The 21,761-nt window shown below is 48.4% G+C and overlaps 11 protein-coding genes across 12 annotated transcripts in view; 9 read left to right on the top strand and 2 right to left on the bottom strand.

The window, feature by feature from the left end:
• The first annotated feature begins 249 nt into the window (after positions 1–249).
• Positions 250–1,577, top strand: FOXG_19510 (uncharacterized protein). The gene has a single exon (XM_018399732.1). It carries the CDS (start codon positions 641–643, stop codon positions 1,355–1,357), a length of 717 nt encoding a protein of 238 aa, XP_018243292.1. The 5' UTR covers positions 250–640; the 3' UTR covers positions 1,358–1,577.
• Positions 1,578–1,654: 77 nt separating this feature from the next.
• Positions 1,655–2,845, top strand: FOXG_19509 (uncharacterized protein; the record flags this gene model as incomplete). The annotated part of the gene is made up of 2 exons (XM_018399731.1): positions 1,655–1,864; positions 2,498–2,845. 2 exons carry the CDS (start codon positions 1,655–1,657, stop codon positions 2,843–2,845), a joined length of 558 nt encoding a protein of 185 aa, XP_018243291.1.
• A 532-nt stretch (positions 2,846–3,377) lies between these two features.
• FOXG_07585 (uncharacterized protein) lies at positions 3,378–4,883 on the top strand (the record flags this gene model as incomplete). The annotated part of the gene is made up of 1 exon (XM_018386171.1): positions 3,378–4,883. One exon carries the CDS (start codon positions 3,378–3,380, stop codon positions 4,881–4,883), a length of 1,506 nt encoding a protein of 501 aa, XP_018243290.1.
• Positions 4,884–4,980: 97 nt separating this feature from the next.
• FOXG_07584 (uncharacterized protein) lies at positions 4,981–6,256 on the bottom strand (the record flags this gene model as incomplete). The annotated part of the gene is made up of 2 exons (XM_018386170.1): positions 5,292–6,256; positions 4,981–5,245 (listed from the first exon to the last, which is right to left on the bottom strand). The coding sequence occupies exons 1-2, from the start codon at positions 5,465–5,467 to the stop codon at positions 4,981–4,983; spliced, it is 441 nt and encodes a 146-aa protein (XP_018243289.1). The 5' UTR covers positions 5,468–6,256.
• Positions 6,257–6,814: 558 nt separating this feature from the next.
• FOXG_07583 (uncharacterized protein) lies at positions 6,815–7,417 on the top strand. The gene is made up of 2 exons (XM_018386169.1): positions 6,815–7,047; positions 7,094–7,417. The coding sequence occupies exons 1-2, from the start codon at positions 7,010–7,012 to the stop codon at positions 7,293–7,295; spliced, it is 240 nt and encodes a 79-aa protein (XP_018243288.1). The 5' UTR covers positions 6,815–7,009; the 3' UTR covers positions 7,296–7,417.
• Positions 7,418–7,862: 445 nt separating this feature from the next.
• On the top strand, positions 7,863–10,477 carry FOXG_07582 (uncharacterized protein; the record flags this gene model as incomplete). The annotated part of the gene is made up of 2 exons (XM_018386168.1): positions 7,863–9,906; positions 9,954–10,477. 2 exons carry the CDS (start codon positions 7,863–7,865, stop codon positions 10,475–10,477), a joined length of 2,568 nt encoding a protein of 855 aa, XP_018243287.1.
• A 329-nt stretch (positions 10,478–10,806) lies between these two features.
• Positions 10,807–11,172, top strand: FOXG_07581 (uncharacterized protein; the record flags this gene model as incomplete). The annotated part of the gene is made up of 1 exon (XM_018386167.1): positions 10,807–11,172. One exon carries the CDS (start codon positions 10,807–10,809, stop codon positions 11,170–11,172), a length of 366 nt encoding a protein of 121 aa, XP_018243286.1.
• A 3,704-nt stretch (positions 11,173–14,876) lies between these two features.
• On the top strand, positions 14,877–16,050 carry FOXG_07580 (uncharacterized protein). Of its 2 annotated transcripts, XM_018386166.1 has the most exons (3): positions 14,877–14,962; positions 15,104–15,193; positions 15,240–16,039. In XM_018386166.1, exons 1-3 carry the CDS (start codon positions 14,929–14,931, stop codon positions 15,956–15,958), a joined length of 843 nt encoding a protein of 280 aa, XP_018243285.1. In that variant the 5' UTR covers positions 14,877–14,928; the 3' UTR covers positions 15,959–16,039. The 2 variants fall into 2 exon arrangements, with proteins under 2 accessions (XP_018243285.1, XP_018243284.1); XM_018386165.1 differs by having other exon boundaries at positions 14,877–15,193; positions 15,240–16,050.
• Positions 16,051–16,230: 180 nt separating this feature from the next.
• FOXG_07578 (ribosomal protein L1) lies at positions 16,231–17,185 on the top strand (the record flags this gene model as incomplete). The annotated part of the gene is made up of 2 exons (XM_018386163.1): positions 16,231–16,469; positions 16,522–17,185. 2 exons carry the CDS (start codon positions 16,231–16,233, stop codon positions 17,183–17,185), a joined length of 903 nt encoding a protein of 300 aa, XP_018243283.1.
• Positions 17,186–17,197: 12 nt separating this feature from the next.
• On the bottom strand, positions 17,198–18,255 carry FOXG_07579 (uncharacterized protein). Its single transcript, XM_018386164.1, has one exon. The coding sequence runs from the start codon at positions 18,139–18,141 to the stop codon at positions 17,272–17,274; it is 870 nt and encodes a 289-aa protein (XP_018243282.1). The 5' UTR covers positions 18,142–18,255; the 3' UTR covers positions 17,198–17,271.
• Positions 18,256–20,391: 2,136 nt separating this feature from the next.
• The window catches only part of FOXG_07577 (uncharacterized protein), a gene marked incomplete at both ends in the record, with an annotated part of 1,750 nt that continues 380 nt past the window's right edge, over positions 20,392–21,761 (top strand). The window contains one exon of the mRNA XM_018386162.1: positions 20,392–21,741. Within this exon, the coding sequence (XP_018243281.1) occupies positions 20,392–21,741 (1,350 nt within the window). The remainder of the gene's footprint in view (positions 21,742–21,761) is intronic.

Raw genomic sequence — 21,761 nt, 5'->3', positions numbered from 1 at the left:
ATTTGCGCGGTGAATGAGACTACACAGCGGAAGGATCTCTTCTTCTGCACATGACCGATACTATGACACGATTGAAGTCTGGAATTTCGCTCTGAATCGTGCGGTATTGGGTGGTTGAGGGCAAACAGTGGCACGGTTCACTGACAAACTGTGTGAGACTCTGGCTCATAGACGTAATTTGTCGCCGTTCACTTACGAAAGTACTTTGAAGTACAGGAACATCAACGTATATAAATGAGGGGTCGTTTGCTCGGCTGTATATTCTTTAGTCAAATCAATGAGATCGAAACCGGCCACTCTTTCAAATCCTGACCCGAGCCTCACCTGAGACCCTTCTTCGCTTCAGCGCAGCTCTGACGATGCCGACTTCGAGTGACGAGGAGAGTTACTCGTACAAAACCTCTATTTCTGACGAAGAGTTGGATTATAACCCTTGCCAATCATGTGTCCTTTCTACTAACTGCTTGGAGAACGTCTTCCCAGCACTAGATACCGAAGAGAACCAGTTCGCCAAAATGCCTGACACTGATTACATCCTTATCTCTCTGGATTTCCATCATATTTGCGTGAGAGAGCTCAGTGTATCCATAGATGGACCGTCATATCGACGAGATTCGAGGCCGGAGTCGCATATCTCGACATGCGAGATATCTTGTATGACCGTGGTAAAGGCGTCATGCCTGGAGATCGTGGGTCGTCCTGGTTCAAGTACATGACACCTCTCCACTATATAGTGGAAGAGTTCGAGAACCAAGACGAATTAGATCAGTCGCCATATTTGTTCGCTTTTGGCCGATCAAGAAGGGTTCAGGAGAAAGATCTTGCGTACAGATTATACCGAGTCTTTTCAGCGCTGAGAAAAAAGAACAGACGGAAAGATGAGGTCGAGCAAGGACGTCTTCGACAGCTCATTTTGCTGACCTTTGACACAGAGCCCGTCAAAACTGCGCTGTTGCAGCTTGCTTTGGAGTGGTTAGCAGAACCCAATGTGCAGATATGGGACTTCAAGAAGGAGAATCAGTTTCAGACACGCCTTCAACAACCCGCAGTATTTGAGCATGTTCTAGAGCGCCTGGGTATTCGGTTTGAAGATACTCGATTCGGAAAGCTCACATCATGTTCGGGGAATGCAACTGTGTTTATGATTCAGACCATCCTGGCCTTCTCCTATAAAAACGCAGGTCAAAAAGCGTTGCTTGAGGAGCGTAGACCATTGAGTTGGCTGCGATATACTTGGGTAGGCCATTCATTAGATCAGATGAATTTGACGCCTGGAGATGTACCAAGGAGAAGGCGTGAAAGCGAGATAAATCGTCATAATGTCCCTCAGAAGAAGAATGAGAAGGCGTTCGGCTGATAGTTGCTGGGTGCAGATCCGGGTTCCTGCTAAACTGAGGCTTGAGGCGTAGAATAGACATCACCTGCCTAATCATATTACAGCGTACGTTCCATATAGTAATGAGGAAGGACGTATTTGACACAACTTGCCTTTGTTAGGGATGTGAATCACAGCTGGAAGGTGCTTGCAATTCATAACAGTCCGACTGACCTCTTTCAACGTCGACTCAACATCAACATCAACATCATCATCAGCCATCACACCAATATCACTCATACAAATAAAAGCCTACAGATTATCGAGGATATCATCACCATGAACGACAATGAGGTTGCCGATAAGAACATAGCCCACAACGAGGTTATCAACGACAAATCGATAGACGACAAGATGGCCGACGAAAAAATTAACGATAACAAAACGACAGAAGAAATTACGGCAGAGGAAAAGATAGAAGAGACATCGAAAGACGATGAGATGACTGACGCCCAACACAGTGATGGCGAGTCGGCCGAGGACGAGATCGTGAGCTTATCAGCCATACGGCAACTCTTGTTCCCAGACATGCCCGATCTGTTCTTCAATGCGATCTCGAAGGAAAACCTAGGTCTCCCCAGTCAATTTCACTGGCCGAGTGCATACGAATGGCTGAGGAAAGTCACAGTGAAATTCCACAGGAAGGGAGAAAATGCGTGCAAGGACACGGAGGGGAAGAAAAGTTTGTTGACTTTGCAATTCGCGTGTATTCGCTTTCGTTGTGTTGCCTGTCGAAGACCTTACCAGGATGCCGAAACCATGGCCCCGATACAAGGACATTCTGGTTTGTTGTTTCCCTGTGGACACGTTATTGGAGACTCGTGTCACGATGCACTCGTCGATAACTTCAAGTCGTTCGAGATGTCACCCATCTGCCCATAGCAAGGCAAGCAGAAGGGAGATGTTGCCCAAGATGTCGAACCGTGCACTCATCGTGTCATGTTCGACTGTGCACACACCTCTGAACTTGCTGTTCCCCTGTGTGGTGGCGAAGTAAAAATACCGACAGGCTTTCTTTTACAATCCAAGACCAATGGCAGGGTCCCTTCAAACTGCCGGAGATGTATAATACAAGGCCATCTTGACCGATGGACGATCGAAGCACGTTTTATTGCAGGATAGGAAAGACTCTGGGCGATGTGCGGTCCTCTACATGGCATCGAAACGGATTATCTTGGTATCGTAACACAGGCAAAGAGATACACAGACAAATTGGAAGGGAGAGTAATTGAAAACGCCAAGGTCCTGGAAAAGTTGTTGGAAGAAACGCCCGAGCCCTTCATCAGCGGGAAAGACAAACGACCTATTACTGATAAGGATCTTGATTACTTCATTGCCGATCTTGATTATTTTGCTGAGGTCGAAGACGATGGGAACGAGGAAAGTGAAACTCTGGACGAGGAGGATGAGCATGATAGCGACTATGAACTACCTTGGTTGGATGATTTCTCGCATTCACCGGAGCGATAGGAGAATACACAACAGAGCGTTACACATCAAAGCTAGAATTGCAGAGTCATTAGGATAGTTTATTAACAGCGTTTGGTTGTCAATGTCTTGTGGGGGCCATTTCCAGGATTGCTTGTCCACTAGCAAACGCGCCTATTCATGCATCATAAGCTGAACCAATGAAACAACAAACGTCATATTGAGATCGACCAGAATAGAATAAAAAACTTGGCGATATGGTCAAAGCAGGGCTGACGTGTTTGACGTGGCGCCTCAGACCGTAACAAGTAAATGTAAATAAGACGAGTCTTGCTGATTCGAAGCAATCATGATGCTCGGATATGTCGGAATCAAATGTCATGAGTGATCGACTCATATAAAATCTTGGTCGTAAGCACGAGCACAAGCACAAGCACAAGCACGACACAAGGAAAAGGAATTGTGGATCATTCCTCGCTATTTCCGACCCGATACTACTCTGAACGACTCGCCAAGTCTTTTATCTTTGATTCCTGCATCTCTCTTTTTTTTATTTCTGCGATTCCATCTCATGATGGACGCTCATAAAACTATCGTCGCTGGCGTCGCAGATAGAGTTAAGCACTTTCACGCCCGCCAGGAACAGTTTCGTGTATACCATGGCTCAACTAACAGCACACGGCACTCAAACCGGCGTGTGGACAACACCGTCGACACAAGCAAGCTCAACCATGTCATCGAAGTGAACAAAGATTCCAAGACGGTGATCGTTGAACCAAATGTCTCAATGGAAGTCCTCGTTGATGCGACTCTACCGCTGGGGCTTGTTCCGCTGGTCGTTATGGAGTTCCCGGCTATTACCGTTGGAGGTGGCTTTTCGGGGACGTCGGGAGAGAGCAGCTCTTTTCGGTACGGTGCTTTCGACGCGACTGTGAATTGGATTGAGATTGTTCTCGCGGATGGAACTGTTACGCGTGCTTCTAAAACGGAACAGCCGGATCTTTTCTGGGGTGCTGCTTCGGCGTTCGGAACACTCGGTGTTGTTACGTTGCTGGAGGTTCAGTTGAAGGAGGCGAAGGAGTATGTTGAGCTCAAGTATCGGCTTGCGAGGGGGCCGTCTGAGTCTGTCAAGATTATCAAGGAGGAGTGTAAGAGATGGGAGAATGATTATGTTGATGGGATTGTCTACTCCAAGGATACGACTGTTGTATGTGCGGGACGAATGGTGGATGAGATACCAATCAGTGCTACGCCAAGGCAACTGAATCGACGGAAGGATAAGTGGTTTTATCTTCATGTTGAAAAGGTTCGAGATGGGTTACGGATGGGATCTGTCACCTGCGTCGCCGACTACATCCCATTGAAGGATTATCTGTTCCGATATGACAGAGGTGGATTCTGGGTCGCCAAATACGCCTTCGACTACTTTCTCACACCATTTAACCGACTGACACGATATATCCTGGATCCTCTCCTACGAGCTCGCGTCATGTACTCTGCTGGCCACAAGAGTAACCTGTTTGACTATTACATGGTTCAAGATGTCGGAGTGCCTTACAACAGTGTACCGGAGTTTCAAAACTGGCTGGACAAGCAATTCAGAATCTATCCCCTCTGGATATGTCCATTACGAGTACGACGAGAAGATCCGGACTCTGGATATGGTCTGCACGCAGAATTCGCAAAACCTGGAACCGTGGAACTCATGAACTTTGGAATATGGGGACCTCTGCAAGGAAACCGACGAGACGCAATTCGACATAATCGAGCTCTGGAGCAAAAAGTACAAGACTGCGGAGGAAAGAAATGGCTATACGCCCAAGCATACTACACAGAAGATGAATTCTGGTCACATTACAACAAAGAAGCGTACGATGCGCTAAGAGCAAAGTACGGAGCGTCGTATCTACCGAATGTCTACGATAAAGTCAAAGTTGATATTGAAGGTGACGAGAAACTCATGAAGTCAACTGCACGAACAGGATGGCCGATAAGGGGATTGAGAGGAGTGTACAAAGCGGTATTTGGGGGAGATTATCTGCTACAAAAGAAGAAAGACGAACCTCTAGAGCAGAAGTAAGCGATGTGTTACTATTGATGTACAGCTCCATCGAGCGATGATAGACAATTTGATACTCTGGGCAGGTCGCCTCCGTTATGAACACATTTTTCATTATTTATTCCGCTCTGAAAGGACCCATTGAACCACCTCCTTTTCTCCCACTCAACTCCTTCATCGACTCGACTTCCTTCCCATCTCGAAGCTCCCTGTAATGAGAAGCAATGCCTGGTTTTCCAGATGGTTGACCGATGTATCCAATCGCAGTCGAGTTGGCGGCTACCATGTCGCTTTCGAGAGTTCTCTCAGGGGATTTTCCTCGTGCGGGGAGCATGATGTAGACGCCGCCTGCGATTACACCTGCAGCAGCAGCGATGGGCATCCTGGGAGTGTCAGTGGTGATAACAAGGAGGGTGAGGGTGACTGTACCAGTTCCTTGTGATAGCTTCCGGACCGCCAGGGCGTGCAGGTGGGGGCTGCTGACCTCCCGGACCGCCGAGGTTACCATCTGAATGGACATGCGTAGGGTTTGTAGTCGCAAGACGGATCTGGGGGCGGAGGAGTGGGATTCGCACCACCGGACGAAGGATTAATCTCATGGACATTTTGACTTGTTCTTCTGATACAGCAATTATTATGAAGCAGTATTTGATCTCAGTAGTTGAGGGACCTTTGCTATTTAATAGGGTTCGGTCAATGATCTAAGAGCTTTGAATGATGGAGGGATGACGTGGTGAGCTACAGTATCAGGAGCTTCCCCGCGTCGGAATATCTGGAGATGTGTAGCCATTGACGATTATTGGATGTCATTGATGGGTGATGGACGTTTTGGGATTGAGGCGGGAATAGAATCATGTGACATGTAGATAAAGGGCTTGGGGGCTGGATTGGAATTTTCCCATGTTTGGTTGGAGGTTTGGGGATGGTTGTATTGATGGACTGTTAACGGTAGCTGAGATGATATGATATGGTTTGAGCTGGGTTCAGTATTAAGGTCATTGTGAGATTGGGCCAGGCCGAGGATCTCTATGCCAGTTATGAGGAAAGATGCTAATATGTTCTTGAATGTAATTGAATTGAAGGGTTAGGTATCAATTGTCATCTTTTTCCGCCCATCCATGACGTCGCCGGCCTTGGTACCGGCGTAGGCACCGGGAATTGTGGGACCTGACCGGTGGGCATTTCGTGGCTCCGGGCGTACCTGGACGGGGATGTGCGGAGAGCTGATACACAGCTAATAAGAAGAAGACATGGAGGGTTCTGATGCAGAGACACTGACTTTGAGGTCATCACTCTCAATCCACTGTCGCATCACGAAAGATAAACGCTTAAGCAAGAAAAAACAGCATTGTTCCTGATGATTCCGACGACAGAGTTAAGAGTTGATCAGTGAGACGATCTTGGCAGTCGAGAATGGACTTCGGGGCTGAGTGTGTCGAGAACCGAATGATGGACTGATTTCCCGGAGAATTTTGGGTGGGTTCGGTAGACGCCGGTTCCGAAAATCAGATGATTTCTCAACACCAGATTCTGAGAATGCCATCACCATAATCGCATACACAGATGCATTCGGTAGATAGTTTCAATTGAATTATTGCTGAGATATGATTGCCGTAGAGGTAAGTACACATGTTCATAGCTATTAAATTTACAATGACGTGTCCAATTGTTCGAGAATAATTAGAATTGTATACATACATCACATGTATAATACTCTGAAAATGGCAGCGAGTGTTTAGAAAATAACAAAGCAACTTATATGATGACACTTAATCAATTGGAAATATAGATAATCTATCAATTCATCCTGAAGATCTCACAAGCTGTAGAGATCCAATTCTTGGTGTTGCGGACCCCGGCATCGCCCGAAATGGCTGTGTCCAGGGCTGGATCATTCTATGGCACCACCAAAAACAGCACCACCCGTCAGCTCAGAACATCAACATGCGACCGAAGAAAATGGTTACGGAATTGAACGAAATGGACCTCAAGACGAGAATATATAATGACGGAGTTCTTTACTCTCAAATAGTTTTTCTCATCACCATCAATCACAACAACAAGCACTGAGATCTTCTCACCAACAACACTTGCATCTTCAGCTTCAGCTCACTTACACAACCCACCAATCACATCAATCCATAAAAATGGCTGCTCTCATGATCAAGCCCACTGTCGGCCCCAAGTAAGCATCCATCTCGTCTCAAAATCTCCACATCTAACATATTCAGGGTCCTCCCTGTTCTCATCGCTGTTGGAAGCATCTCTGTTGTCGGCGGCTACGTTCGCTCGCAACTCACAAACCAATCCCGAACATTCGATCGCTACTTTAGTCAATACAACACCACAAAGAGCGAATCTGTTCGTGCAAAGACTTTCAACGGTTCTGTTCCTGATCCCCGAACAAGCTTGTTCAACGTTCTCGGCTGGTAATTTTGGGTATCATTGGGATGGCGTTTGGAACACTGGTTTTTGGGCATGGGGCGTTGGAATCTGCCTTGTCAATAAAGTTGTCATAGATACGAATAATTAAACATTTTTACCAAACCCACATGCGAGATAGAAATAGTGCAAGGCTAACTGCCGAATATTCTGCTCTGTGGAAATGACACATGATGGTTTTACCCAAATATCGATAAGCTTAAATGGTCTAGACTCCAGCTCAGTCTTGGCATTCCCTCTTTGAGACTGTCTAGCTCTCAGCCCTACAACACCGCTCGCCTGTTGATCCAATAGCAACCTTGCATTCTCAATAGCTCAGCTGTCCTGGTCTTCCAGGGAGACGCCACGCCTGGATTTTACGTTTAGGTTATTATGCCGTTGAGGGCGAAGCCAATGATGGAGTTGCAATGACACGACGAATGCCTTGCTAATGCACCCATGCCATTCGGAGAGTTGAAGAGCCGGTGGGCTGGGGCGTTGGAGGTTGTGGTAGTTTAATAAAGCCTCCTTTCCTTGCACGCGACTCAAGTTGGATACACAAACTCTGCGATCGTCAAGATGTATCAGCCGCCGTATTTGCAGAATGAGCCGTATCAACCTTATCAGCCGTATCAGCAGCAACAGCCGCAACAACAGCAAACTACATACGAGTATAAACCTGTCACTGCACAAGAGGTGTATCCTGTCGAGACAGATGCCGGACAACCTGAGAAGCGGGAACGAGAGAGACCTGATTACCGACCAATTCCTCTACGATGGCCCTTCATCAGCGCTCTGATACTTGTGTTGTTGGGTCTCATGGGGCTGATCATCTATGCTACACGCACATTAAATGGCGATGATAAAACAGCAACACTCGAAAGTCGTTCGTTTAGAATCACGAATGAAAATCTGTTCTACATGAAGAGGCAAGATGTCGCAAGCGAACCATCTCAACCGGAACCAACAGCCGACACTGGGACTGAAGAATCTCAAGCCTCAGAACCCGAGCCTGAGCCTGCCCCTACAGACGACACACCTGCTGCAACTGGTGATGTTGAAGGCGGTACTCTGACAACAGCCCTCGTCGAATCAGTCTTTACAACAATGGTCACAGAACCTGGCTCAATTGAAGTCTCCAAAACAACCGAGACCATCACAGAAACAGGCGAAACCACCCTCACCGAAACCATCACCGAGGCAGCATCAACCTTCACATCCTTCATCCCCGAAGAGTCAGTCCCCCCTGAAGAGTGGCAGCCTACAACAGTCGTCCAACCCGGCCAGACAAAAACCCTCATCACCGTAAAAGAAAACGGCGCCGTCCGCACAACCGTTCGAGAAACGACACGGACTGGTCCACCAATTGTTTACGCTTCTGTTGGAACGACGACGATCTACTCGGTTCTCACTATAGATTCAGAGGGCAAAGTAGCGAAGCCTCCTGTTACAAGGGTCAGAACCAGTGAAGTCGCTGCTACGGTTAAGACAGTAGTTGATGCGCCCCCGCCTGTCACTATGGTTCAGACACTGGCGGATGGACAGGTTATAACGTCTGTTTCCACGCCTGTTGGGACTACACGTGTTACAACTGTGCCGCCGACAAAGGTTGTTGTTACGGATGTTGAGACGCCGACTGGTGATACGAAAATTGTTGTTGAGGCTACGACGCATACGCTTACGCATTCGGGGTATTTCATTGGAAAGTTTCTACCGCCTATTATTGCTGTTCTTCTTGCGATGGGGATTCGAGCGCTGAATCAGTCGGCGCAGCAGTATCAGCCTTTTGCTGCCTTGACAAGGCAGGGCGGCGCTTTGGGCCGTGAGGCATTGTTGCTGAGTTTCGATGGATGGATGAGTATCTATCTTCCGTTCAAACTTTTGTTCAACAACCAGCCTCTTCCGTTCTTGACGGCACTCGCTCTGTGGGCATCAAGTATCGCGGCGCCGTTGTCCAGTGAAGCTGTCGGTCTCAAGATCTATGGACGCTGCAAAAAGGGTGCCATTGACGGCTGTGCTCTTGAACTTGGTGTTTCGAACACAGCTGCCTACGCCCTCGTCGGTCTTCTCGGTGCAATCGCCATTCTACTCATGTTCACACTCAGCGTTATTAGTCGTCACTGGCGAACCGGCGTGTTTGCGAATCCCTGGTGTGCTGCCAACACGGCGGCGCTTGTTGCTCGTAACCCCGAGATTCGATCGATGGGTGCTCAAGACTGGAAAGACTTGAAGGGCGCTGTTACAGAGAAGAGGTTTGCTATGGGATGGTTCCGCAATCAAGAAGGTAGAGACGAGTATGGTCTTGTTGTCGTTGGCGACATCAACCGTGATATCATAGCCCCCTATGGTAACACGCCGTATGAAGAGGGTATGGCGTATCGTCCACAGACTCGTCGTCGAGCACCGCAGACGTTCATGGCATTGAGTTTCTGGTATCGCTTTACATTCCTCGTGTTTTTGATCTGTCTGCTTGGTTTCATCAGCTACTATCACTTTGTCGATACGTTTGGACACTTGCCCAAGAACATGAAGAAGCTGATGGAGAGCCAAGACTTTGGTGTACGATTTGTTTGTTCTGCGCTTGGTGTCATTGTTGTCTTTTGCTGGGAGTTCCTCTTCACCAGTAAGCCGCTTCTAACCCCTTTTTTGATACATATACTGACCTGTCAGGTGTCGCTGTTATCACACCCTATCGTCGAATGGCTGAAGACCCTCAAGTTCCTACACGATCAGTCCTCATGACACCAGCAACAAACCCAGTCTCCGGCTTCTTCGTTGCTCTTCGAATCCGCGACCCTCTCCTCTTCTTCACCGCCTTCACCACCCTCCTCGCCCAGTTTCTCCCGATCCTGCTCGCCAACGTACCATACAGTCTCACACAGACAAGTGAAGCCCACGAGATATGCTCCCGTCTGAGCATTGGTATTCTTCTCATCATGGTCGTCGCCATGCTGTCGAGTTTGTTGGTCAAGTGGCCCGACTTGCCCGTCGATCCACGAAGCCTGGCTGGTGCACTCTGGTACGTTGCTGATGCACCGTGGGTAAGAGGCCTCGAGGGTGTAGCTGCGATGAGTGCAAGGAAACGGAAGGATGCAGTCCAGGGACTTGGAGGGAGTTGGACGTATGGGCCTATTCATACGCCTATGGGGGATAGGATGTGCATTGAGCATGGAACTACTGGATTTAGGAGATAATGTCTCGGAAAAGGGGCAATGCTGATTGTTCACGATCATAATAAGTAAATAATTAATGAAATGTATAATCTTCAAGTAGACTTCCAGTGCAACAGGGCGTGAGTGTACATTGACTGGCCGGAGTGTGAGTTGATGTCTGGGAGTGGCAGGACTTTGCCCTGACACTAGCAACGGCCGTCAACGCGAGTGTCCATGCCGGGCATCCAATATCTCCATCGACAACATATTTTCTTCTGTGTTTCTCTCTCCTCTCAACTTCACGTTTCCCTTCCACTACACTTAACGTCAATAACTGCAGGTAATATTAACAATACATCAGCAGCAGAACGATGTCCTTCAACAACCATCGGGCTAACGTCCGCGGATACCTATACGCGGGTGGCCGAGGCTATATTCCTCCTCACATCGGACGAGGTCGTGATCGTGGCCAGCCTCAAGGGTTCAGAAACGCCACACCAGGTCCTAGCTACGGCCAGCAGGGATGGGAATACGAGCAACCTGCTTTGTATCCCCAAGGATATGGCAGATTCCCAAACAACTACCCTCACTACGATGGCCACTATCAGCTTGCTTCGCAACAGCCTCCACCGCCTGCAGTAACTTGGCACCCCAAGCCTCCGTATCTCGAATCACCCGGTGCGGCAGTCAACAATGCTATTCATCTCTCGATGAACGACAACTACCCTCAGTCTTAGGGCCTGTCAGCCAGTCAAAGCCAGTCAGGGAGTGATGGTCAAGAAGCTTACCCTAACCAGGCCCTAGTCCAGGTTGTCAGAGCGAGAGCGTATTCGGCAGAGTAGTCGGGGTCTGCTTCAATGATGATAACAACAGCACAAGCGTTGTTACCAATGTCTGGAAGGTACCAGCTACTCTCTCGACGAGCGATCTTCAACATACTTGTTGCTTCGGCGTAATCCATCGTCTTGATGCTCTTGGTGCCTTGTGTGGTAAGACACATGTCTGCACTCAGCTTCTCTCGCTCCTTGTGGACTTGATCCTTCTTTGTTGCATTTGTGATATGGATGACATCCACATTTGATTTCAATCTGACGAAAGTATCTAGTATAAGGAGAGGAACTTTGATCACCTTTGCGGTTGCTGGCTGGCCTTGTATATGAGCAAACATGAAGGGGTGGTCTTTCAGTGCCCATCTCGCCATGTCATGAAAGATGTCTTTCCTAGGGTCGCCCATCTTGTACTGAACTGACAGTAAAAAAGGATAATAATTTCAAGAAGTTTCCTTTTCTAAGCGTGGGAAATAGTTCGAACAAAACGATGGGAATAGATGGGGGCGTAAAAGGGGTAAGAATGGATGCTGAAATGATGGTCCGGATAGCTGCATGGATGAAACAAAGAAAGCAAACGCCATGCACGGGAAGTGAGCAATCAACATGATTCAGTCACTTTTTACAAGCATCATCGCAATCATTACCCTAAACATTTCCTAACTTGTTTGCAATGAAATAAACAGAAAGCACCATGCTTGCACTGATATTGCAGCCACGCATACGGCGCATCAAATGCAGCTTGATCGCAGGGTTTCTTACCATTTCCACGCACAATCAGAGCCATCCTACTTAGACACACGAACCGGTAGAATTAAATCAAAATCTTATACTAGTCTAACTGATTTAGGACCCTGAAAGATTTGCATGTTCTAGTCATTGTATGCGCTAGACCAAGGGAACTGAGTCTGTCGAGAATAAGTTCATGTCCACAAACCATTGAAGTGGTCAAACGCCTTGAGGATAGCAGGCCACCCTTGATCAAATGCAAAATGAAGCTCTCTGAGCCCAACGACTGCAACAAACGATCTGGGGGTATTTGCAATTGAGGTGCTGGTGTTTGCTACTGTCGCCATTACTGGTATTTTTCCTGCTACAAGTGCTGACTCCATGACATTTGGGCCCTAATACTCATACGTGGATGACACTCTTGTTTTATAATTGAATGTTTCGTTCTTTGTATCATAATTCTTCAACACACGGCTCTATCAGGAACGCTTGCTAGAAACGTAATTGGTTGTAGCATCCCACCTCGTGGGGACAAAATAGCCAGGAACCCTGAAATGGAGGTCTGAAGCCTTTCGGCAGTTGGTTGACCTCTCTCTATGCACCACTCCAGGTGATCTATGGAGATCCTAATCAGCATTCAATTCATTGCAGGGAGGCCTATGCTTACTAGTGGTATATATACCGTCAAGATGGACGGAGAGAGCGAAAGCTGGCTTCGGGGAGAACACTTAAATGGTGAGAGAGTATGAAAGTTCTCTGGCACAAAATGTATTTATACACTACCTACCTCAGGTGGTATAGTAAGACAACTGAGTTACAGAAACTTCCTTAACTCCCATCTTGGTGTAGTGGAAATTTGAAGTGTTAGCAATAATAGTAATCAGAGCAGACCAGGTAAATAAAATACACAGAACTTGACTTACTTTACTGTAGTAGTCTCAATTCATGAAATTCTAGCTTTAACCTAGTTAGTCTAAGGTCACAGAATGTTCAAGGGTTCCAGTCTGTCTGAACCATTACTGGTGGTAGTGAGCAGCTTTGCAATAGACAGGAGGGAGAGGAGTCGCGGTCTGGCCGAGACCTTGATGAGCTTGGAAGCTGTTAAGGAAGACATCAATGAGCCAGATTTATCAGATGTTATATAGACATTCTACCGCCAATGATGCATACAAACTCCGGCATAATCGGTGACGAAACGAGCCCCTTCACCAACGATCACACATAGCTTCATGAGTAATGTCATGCTTTGCGCTTTCGTGTCACGAGTTTCTTTACACCTTATAAATACTGTATTATAACGTCGATGACCTCGAGAATGTCATTACAGCAAAGCGACCACAATAGTCGTAGCATTAGAAACACTCGACAGTTCTCAGGCCTGAGCTATAAAGAAGTATAAGTTCGGCTGTGCTCAACACCACCTCCCGTCTTCTTTCGGGCTCCTACTCAAGACGCACTATCTGCATATGATGATGCACAGTAGACCAGTTATACATGATACTCACCGAGGAATTGCTGGCATGAATTGATGATATTTACAGAAGGAAATTTCACCTGGGAGCCAACTCTACTTTACGATGAAAGGTGCTAAGCGAACCTGTGCAAGCTCATCGCGAGTTAGAAATGTGGGTTTCGACCACTGCACAACCAACAATAAGCCACTCCTCGATACCTGAGGGGATGTATACCATCGACTACGCGGTTATTGTCTACAGCAACAGATTCCCGGACAGAGTCAGAGCCCTGTCATAGGGGAGATCCGATGGAAAAAGAAGGCGCGAGCATTCTTCTCTACCTGGAACTTGACGTACAGGTTAGGCGCAGTCTATCGTGGCTCAGATCGTTGGAGTAGATATCAACGCTCCTGATCTTCCTGGTGAGCACTGGCGTAAAGACGACGGAAAAGAAGTCATTACTAACGAAACCATGCACTAGTCATCGACTTCTTGCATTGAGTTGCAGAAAAGTAGGAGCCAGAGTTCAACAAGGAGCTCGATGTGATAGAAGCACATATGTGGTGGAACTCAATTGCAAAGTAGTTGGCCATATCCGCAAACCAGTAACAGTACCTTAATGATAGACCCTATCTTCCATGATTGAGAGCTGGAGGGTACGATACGGTCCGTTTCCGCCAAGATAATGGAGCTTATATATTCTTTCATCCATACCACAGCGTCACCTATTGTGATGAAAACTACATTCCACTTTGAGTTGTCAACACATCCAAGACTGCCGTTTGCTACCAGCAGGCGGAAAGATAACACTGACCAGTCTACCAAGCTTACCTAAACTTGTCTAACTCTTTTTATTTCCTACGATTAAAATCCTGAGTTTTCCACTATCCTTAATCTTCATGCGTTTTCTCTATTGAGTACTGGGTACCACCGGGACATGCTTGTGGAAGTGTTCAATATCTTGAATGTCACATGCAAGTACAATTCTCGATGATCGTCGCCGTTACATTCAACCCAGTCGCACTCCGGTAGCGAGCCCGGAGCTTTCTCCACTTCCGCCCGAACCGGCGCCGGCTCTTGACCCGATTACGGCAGTTCGCGATTCCACCCCGGACCAACCCTCAAAACAGTCACCGAATCCCTCTGAAAAGCTTAAAAACTTATCGAACGGCTCGGGCCGTTGCCTCAATGTGAATAAACGCGCTCTTCGGACCTGCATGCGTCCCAGGGGTCATTCACCACTGAGCTGTGAACGTGGAAATGATGAACGTCGAAACTGCCTTGGGCTGTCGCTGATTAGCTCTGGTGATCGGCACGTGGGTGGTCGATGCTGATGACCTGGGGTTTCAGGCTTTGATGCGAATCTGGTGAGGAGGATGCTATGCATGCTGATTGGTGGCTTGGGACTAGGGTGCACTAAGAGCTCACGAGGGTGGTATTGGACGGAGTGGATGATTAGAGGAATCAGATATTGGGATGGATTATGCGAAAGGGGATATATAGTTTCGAAACTCCTGGTATGAAAACCGCGTTTTTTTTTGTTTCCCACCTTCTTTCGTTCAACTCAGTCATCATGAAGTCCTTCGTTTCTGTTGCTATTCTGCCCCTTGCGGTTCAGGCTGTGAGAATCGTTCAATCTAACGATGATGGCTGGGCAGAGTCATATATCCGCACTTTCAATGACGCTTTGAACAGTGCGGGTTACGACGTTGTTCTCTCGGCTCCTGCAGAGAACAAGTCTGGCAGCAGTAAGTCACATAAAGACGCGTTTCAATCAAATCTAACATCATATAGGCTCTAGGGATGAGAAGCCCAAGGACCGCACCACGGCGTGTCAGTACGACAGCTGTCCTGCCAACAGCGGCCCTGTTGGTCATGATCCCAAACGCCCTGATCTTAACTGGGTCAACTCGTTCCCTGTCACTTCAATGAAGTACGGTATCGACACTTTTGGTCCTGGCTTGTGGGATGGCGCCGCTCCTGAGCTTGCTGTCGCTGGTCCCAACGTTGGAACCAACCTTTGGCTCCAAGTTCCTTTCTCTGGCACCGTCGGCGCCGCTTGCTATGCTGCTCACGAAGAAGGCATCCCAGCCATTGCCTTCTCTGGAGCTTCTACCGGAAATACGGCCTTCAACACTAGCCCCGTCCCCAAGCGCAGTCTTGTCTACGCTGAGCTCGCGACCACTCTCGTCAAGAAGATTGTCGACTCTGGAAAGCCTTATCTGCCCAAGGATGTCTATCTCAACGTCAACTTTGGCAAGGTTGAGGGTAAATGTACTGATGCGTCCAAGTTCCAGTGGGTGTTGACCCGCATCAACACTGGTCTTCTGTCTGAGCGTGATACTGAATGGTGTGGCGAGGATCGCCTTCCTACTGAAACTGAGATTGCTCTGAAGGACGGATGTTTTGCTTCTATTAGTGTTGGTGATGCTGCTGATAAGACGACTGCTGATGCTGCGCGACAGAAGGTTGTGTTGGGCAAGTTGAAGGACATGTTTGTTTGTGTTGATTAGATAGCGAGTGATATAGCGAGTGATTTGAGTAGGTTTACATGTATATAGACTATATTAGCAAAATCAATTCAATATCTCAAGTATCTCTCCGCCAAAACAAAAGTGATTCCATTCCCAAGTTCACGTCTCATTAAGTCGAGGGGCTTATCGATAAGCGTCGACACCTGACATTCCAGGCCCACCTAAAACACTTTAGCAACCTCGACTTTTTGCGCCATCTGAGTATCACGATCAAGGGCCGGTCCGCCAGAGCTCTCAATTAACCCCTCACAATGGCGCCAATCGACCGCTGCTTGGCCTCCATGGCCAGGCTATCCCTCCTCCAGACTCCTCGACCGGCAATTCCCACGATACCGAAGTTCCTCGCCCCGGCGGCTGCTCAACAAGTTCGACAGGCTTCGGTTGTGAGAATCAAGAAGACAAAGAAGAAGAAGGCGTTGCCTAAGGACTTCAAGAGACATAACTTGGCCAAGAGGGAATTCCCTCAATACTCGTTATGTGAAGCTATGAGGTCAGTGGGATTGGGAACATGGCACCAGGCGGGGGAGACTAATATTCTACAGAGTCCTACGAGCCGTTGAAGTTGGACAACCGCCTGCTTCGGTCAAGTACGAAATTCACATCAACCTCAAGACCGCCCGAAACGGACCCGTCATCAAGAACAGCGTCCGACTTCCCCACCCCGTCCAGAGCGATTGGCAAATTGCCGTCATCTGCCCTGAAGGCAGCGAGATCGCTCAGCAAGCCACCGCCGCAGGTGCTGTAGCCGTCGGTCAAGAAACCCTCTTCGAAGCCATCAAAAAGGAACAGATCAACTTCGACCGTCTCATCTGCCACGAGGCCAGCGAAGGAGCTCTCAACAAAGCCGGTCTAGGAAAAATCCTCGGTCCGAAGGGTCTCATGCCCAGCAAGCGTATGCGAACCATCGTCCCCGATGTCGTCAAGTCGATGCGAGACTCTGCTGGTGCAGCTGATTACCGTGAGAGACAGGGTGTTATTCGTATGGCTATTGGACAGTTGGGTTACTCGCCGGATCAGCTCAAGAACAACATCAAGGTGTTGCTGAACAAGGTCAAGGCAGAGTGTGCGGAGATTTCAGAGGAGGTGCACAAGGAGGTTCACGAGGTTATTCTCAGCACAACCCATGGACCTGGCATAAGCTTGAATGGAAAGTTGAAGGATGCAGAGGAGCAGATTACCCCCGAGGCATTGTCGAGCATCATGTAAAAATAGCCTTGAGCTTGTATAATTGTATCATATGTCATATTAAGAATAGACCTTGTGAGCGTCGTGGGTATCATTATTCATTGTGGCTATGAACTGCCTCTGAGGGCCTTGACGGCCTCTGATTGTGCATCTAGCACTCTATATATCGCCAGGCATTTCAGCACTCTATCCTGTCCTTTTACACCAGCCTTCTTTGCTTCTTTTAGAGCATTGCCCAAGTCCAGCAGCAACGTGTTTCTGCACCGTGTCAAACGTTCCTCCATCTTGATCACAAACGGGGCATCTGGGTCTAAAGACTCGAGTAGCTTTGTGATGCGGCTGCATTCTTGTGCCGAAACAAGTAGCCTTGTTGGGGAGCTTCCGTAGTTGTCGTCCTCGTCTTCCTCCTCGCTTTCTTCGTCCCACTCTTCATTGTTCGGTAAACTATCCAGGGACAGGCGTTCTTCTAGTGATGCAAGACGCTCAGAGAGCTCAATCATCTTGCGCCCCTTCTCAATAGCTGATCGTACGCCACGTAGCTCTCCGTTGAGGGCATTCGTCTCCTCTTTTCGCTCCGTAACTTTCGTCTTGACTTCCTCTACAGCTCGTCGGAAACCAAGTAGAGAAACCTTGACATCCTCGACCTTGTCATCGCCGCCGCGCAGTTCGCTGCCGAGCGAAAGAAAGGCTGTGTAGTTCGAATTGACGAGTTCGAGAAGTTCAGAGCTGATCGCAGCACTCCTGTCGCGAAGATCTGATCGCAAATCCTCGAGAGTTTGGTGGCGATGTGGTAAAGCAGATAGATAGGCGGCAGGTTGGAAGTCTTGAGCTAAGAAGTCGGCGCGTGGGAGAGCTTCAGGAAATGGGAGAGGAGCATCTTCATCGACAGAGGAAGTGTCTGAGCCGGAGAGTGTAAATGGAGCGGATACTCTGAGATCTGCCATGGAGGATGAGAGGTTGTCTGGCGCGGCGGCCATTATGGGTGGTTGTATACCGGGCGGTTGTCTGTAAGTGTCTCGACGTAGGCTAAAGGTTAGGTGGCATGGATTTGGTGGAGGAGCTTGTGATGGTGAAGTTAGGCGGCGCTAGCCTTGATTGGATATTGTGATCTTATCGATGGACCCCAGATCTTTGAACTGGCATATTGATCACTCTTAATGCGATTTTATTTCCATATATTAATAAGAACAATATCAGAATATCTATCTTCCATAATATGAATATATAACATATTAAGGTTAATGAAATGTCTATTTTCACTGCTAAGTAAGAGTTTATTCTTATGATAGTCTCCTCAAAAATGAGAGAATATAAGAACTCTTCCCGTCGCCCACGGCCCTGGATCTAAGCCATTTGCTCCCGACAGCAATACCGACCGCCAAGATCACCTTATCTGGAACTCCAAGTTCCGGGTGAGGAGCCCTTTCCCATTGGCCATCATCGACATGTTGGTTCTAGACTTGCTCCGTGTAACCTGGCAAAGGGTTTAGCTCCGTGGAGATCGAGCGCTGAATACCATGACCGAATCAACTGGACGGGCAAAGAGAAAGTCAGAGGAAGCAGATCGCATTACGTTTGAGGAACTGATCCGAAGCATATGTTACCGAGGATAAGTCCAGGCTAAAGGACAGCTGGCTTGAACGTATTGAAGATCGAGAATTGGAGTCAGTCAATATCCCACTGAAGACAAGGATTTCGAGTTGATTGGTATCATCGAACATCGAGCCTCTTCAAATTGACCATGTCAGATGCCAAAAATTCCGTGCTGTTTCAGGCGGCGTTGAACCCTTGCTACAGTTCAATGTCACATCATCTGGCCCCAAGCTTAGTAGCTTGCCCCAACATCAAGTGGTACGAACCACCAGCCGCTGGATGGACGGAAAATGCAAGTTCAATTAAGGTCCTATGATCGGCTGTTCCAGTCCGGATATAATTACTTCACCCACGTGAGCGGGCCATTTCCCAACAGTCCGCCGCAAATTCCATGGGGATTCCAGGCCTGTATAGAGAGAGGGCTGAGAGTTGAAGCCATTACACAGCGAAGTCGGAGGGAGACCCTGGGATTGGCACTAAAGTTATACATCCTGAAAGGATCTTATCTGATGGCTGCGTGATCACGGATTCGCTCGTGCAACTCCGACTTATGCCGGCCAATTCCAGGTGAGCCCCGAGCCTCGGACGAATTAAGAAGGTGTGTGTCAATGCTTTGGAGGGGCTTCGGTGGAGGAACCCATTGAACAGAGAACGACCATTGGAGATCTTCAGTGATGATGTTACCTTTCGTTGCATTATGACGAGAATGCGAATATTCTGCAACGTGATTCGAACTGCCGCGGAGGATTATCAGCAAGATCGACGAGCTACTGCTGATAAAATGCCGAATTCTGACTGTCGCGTCAATGATTGAGTTTTAATAACTTGCTCTGAGGGTCTCACGGCTGGATGTGTCCAGGTGGTCAAGGTGTTGCGGAGCCACCAAAAGTTATGACTGATTAGATCCATCGCTGAGACTGGATGCCTGAAAAATGCCTGGTCGGCAATCAAATTACGAGAAAAGTTGCTGTTCAATTCGGTCGTAATCTGATGAAACTTCATCTGGCTGGTTGTTCTGAATGCCTGGCGCAAATGATTCGTGCCTGGCGTGTGACGTCCGCAAAACTTTTATCAATCAAATCTTATCAATCTGATCAGGTCCACTATCTTCTCCTGGAATCGGACCATTGGCTTCCCAACCGTCGGTTGTGCTCGGGGCACAAAAGTAACGAGGCACCCCGCGATTAATTTCCTTCTCTGCTACCCTTTCTCCCCTCTCCAACTTAGTTCTGATTGATTGATGATCCTTTACAAATCCTCCGGCTCCTGTACTCGGATGGGTTCATCACCTTATCAATCTGTCAATCTGGCTCTCAGCCGTTATCAATCAACCGAGGCCAAAGCCGAGATCGCACCGAGCTGTCACATCGCAGTTGCGTCAGCTACGCTCCCAATCAATCTTATCAATCTGCAGCATTGACTGTCAACCCAAACCACCATTGACGTCCACGAAGAGCTCGGATTGGAGCAAGAAACATTAACAACTCAATTACGGCAATTTTTATTTGACAAACTTGATTCGGCAAATCTTTCAAGATTTATCTCTCGGAACTCCGACCCGATTTGGCACAACCGACCGAAAAGAGAACCGATCTCGCCACAACCACAACATCTATTACTCGTCGACTCTCACCATGTCGGCTTCATCACCTCAGTCCATTGCATCCCCTGGAGCCGGGACACCTGTCGCTTCACAGTCAGGAACCAGGCATCGTGCCATCTCAGCTGCACCAAGTCCTGCTGCCTCACCAGCCACATCGGGTCCCCACAGCCACAGGACGCCACTCTCCATTAAGCCGAGTGCGAAGCCACCTCCACCCACACAACCTCAGCAGCGCACTGCTCTTCCTTCCATCAACAAGATGGCCATGTCGTCCGTAATCAGCCCCCAGCCGGCTCCGCCGGAGCCTCCAAAGGTGTCTATGACTTCTAAAGAATGGGTGATTCCTCCAAGGCCCAAGCCTGGCAGGAAGCCCGCTACCGATACACCACCCACTAAGCGCAAGGCTCAAAACCGCGCAGCTCAGAGGGCCTTCCGAGAGAGGAGGGCTGCTCGTGTTGGAGAGCTTGAGGAACAACTTGATCAGCAACGTGAGGCCCAGGAGAAACATGAATCAGAACTCAAGGACAAGATCCACGAACTTGAACTCGATGTCCAATCCTTCCGATCTAGATGCATGTTACTTGAAAACATGCTGGAGCGAGAGAGACAGGACCGTATCAGAGTCGAGACAGAAGCCGAGACTCTCAAACGTCGTCTAGATGAAGGTGTCTTTAACTCAAATTTTCAATCCCGAAGCATGAGTTCTCAGCACCCGTTTGAAGGACTTCACAGTCCCACCAGTCAGGGACCGAGACACAGTCTTCCTGATGCACGACCTGATCGTCAATCAGGCCACTCCTTTTCCATCTCCCAAATCATCTCTCCTCCAGAAACCCTCGACATGAGCACTTCCAACGATACTGAGACAGCCATAACTTGTGGCAACTGTTCTCCAAATGGACCTTGTGCCTGTGCCGAGGAGGTATTGAACTCCGCGGCTAATGGCTGCGGCAAGTGCACTCTTACATCAAATTGCCAGTGTCTCGACGAAGTAGCTGAGGCTCTTGATCGATCTCAAGAGTTGAAGCGTCCTGCCTCGCCATCGGCTAACGTATCTACTGAGAAGAGGCATCGATCTAATGCCGACGCTGAGACTGATTTCACAGCCATGTTCTCCCGCAAGACCCAAGAGGCCTTTTCTGCTCCTTCTCAACTCCCTTCCATGGACTCTATGCCTTTCAGAGATGGCTGCGGCTTCTGCAAGGATGGAACCTACTGCGTCTGCGCTGATACCGCTCTCGCGACTCCCGCCATGACTCCTAATGATACTCTTCCTCCCATCTCTCAGCAGGTTCAGACCCCACCTCCTGAAGATACTGATCCTCCTATTCTCGCTATGGAGATGACGGCCGATGAATGGGTGTCAAGCTTCCTCCTCGCCGTCCCCAAACTCAATCGTGG

This window comes from Fusarium oxysporum, chromosome 4 (genome assembly GCF_000149955.1).
Source record: "Fusarium oxysporum f. sp. lycopersici 4287 chromosome 4, whole genome shotgun sequence".
In the NCBI taxonomy this organism is placed as follows: Eukaryota; Fungi; Ascomycota; class Sordariomycetes; order Hypocreales; family Nectriaceae; genus Fusarium; species Fusarium oxysporum.
Note: the sequence above shows the minus strand (reverse complement) of the source record. Positions and strands in the feature narration are given on the sequence as shown.

Coding starts and splice junctions, on each gene's coding strand:
- FOXG_07580 (XM_018386165.1), top strand. CDS start 14,929: ATGCGAAAGGGGATATATAGTTTCGAAACTCCTGGTATGAAAACCGCG. Junction 15,194..15,239: donor AGAGAACAAGTCTGGCAGCA/GTAAGTCACATA, acceptor AACATCATATAG/GCTCTAGGGATGAGAAGCCC.
- FOXG_07583 (XM_018386169.1), top strand. CDS start 7,010: ATGGCTGCTCTCATGATCAAGCCCACTGTCGGCCCCAA. Junction 7,048..7,093: donor AAGCCCACTGTCGGCCCCAA/GTAAGCATCCAT, acceptor TAACATATTCAG/GGTCCTCCCTGTTCTCATCG.
- FOXG_19510 (XM_018399732.1), top strand. CDS start 641: ATGCGAGATATCTTGTATGACCGTGGTAAAGGCGTCATGCCTGGAGAT.
- FOXG_07579 (XM_018386164.1), bottom strand. CDS start 18,141: ATGGCCGCCGCGCCAGACAACCTCTCATCCTCCATGGCAGATCTCAGA.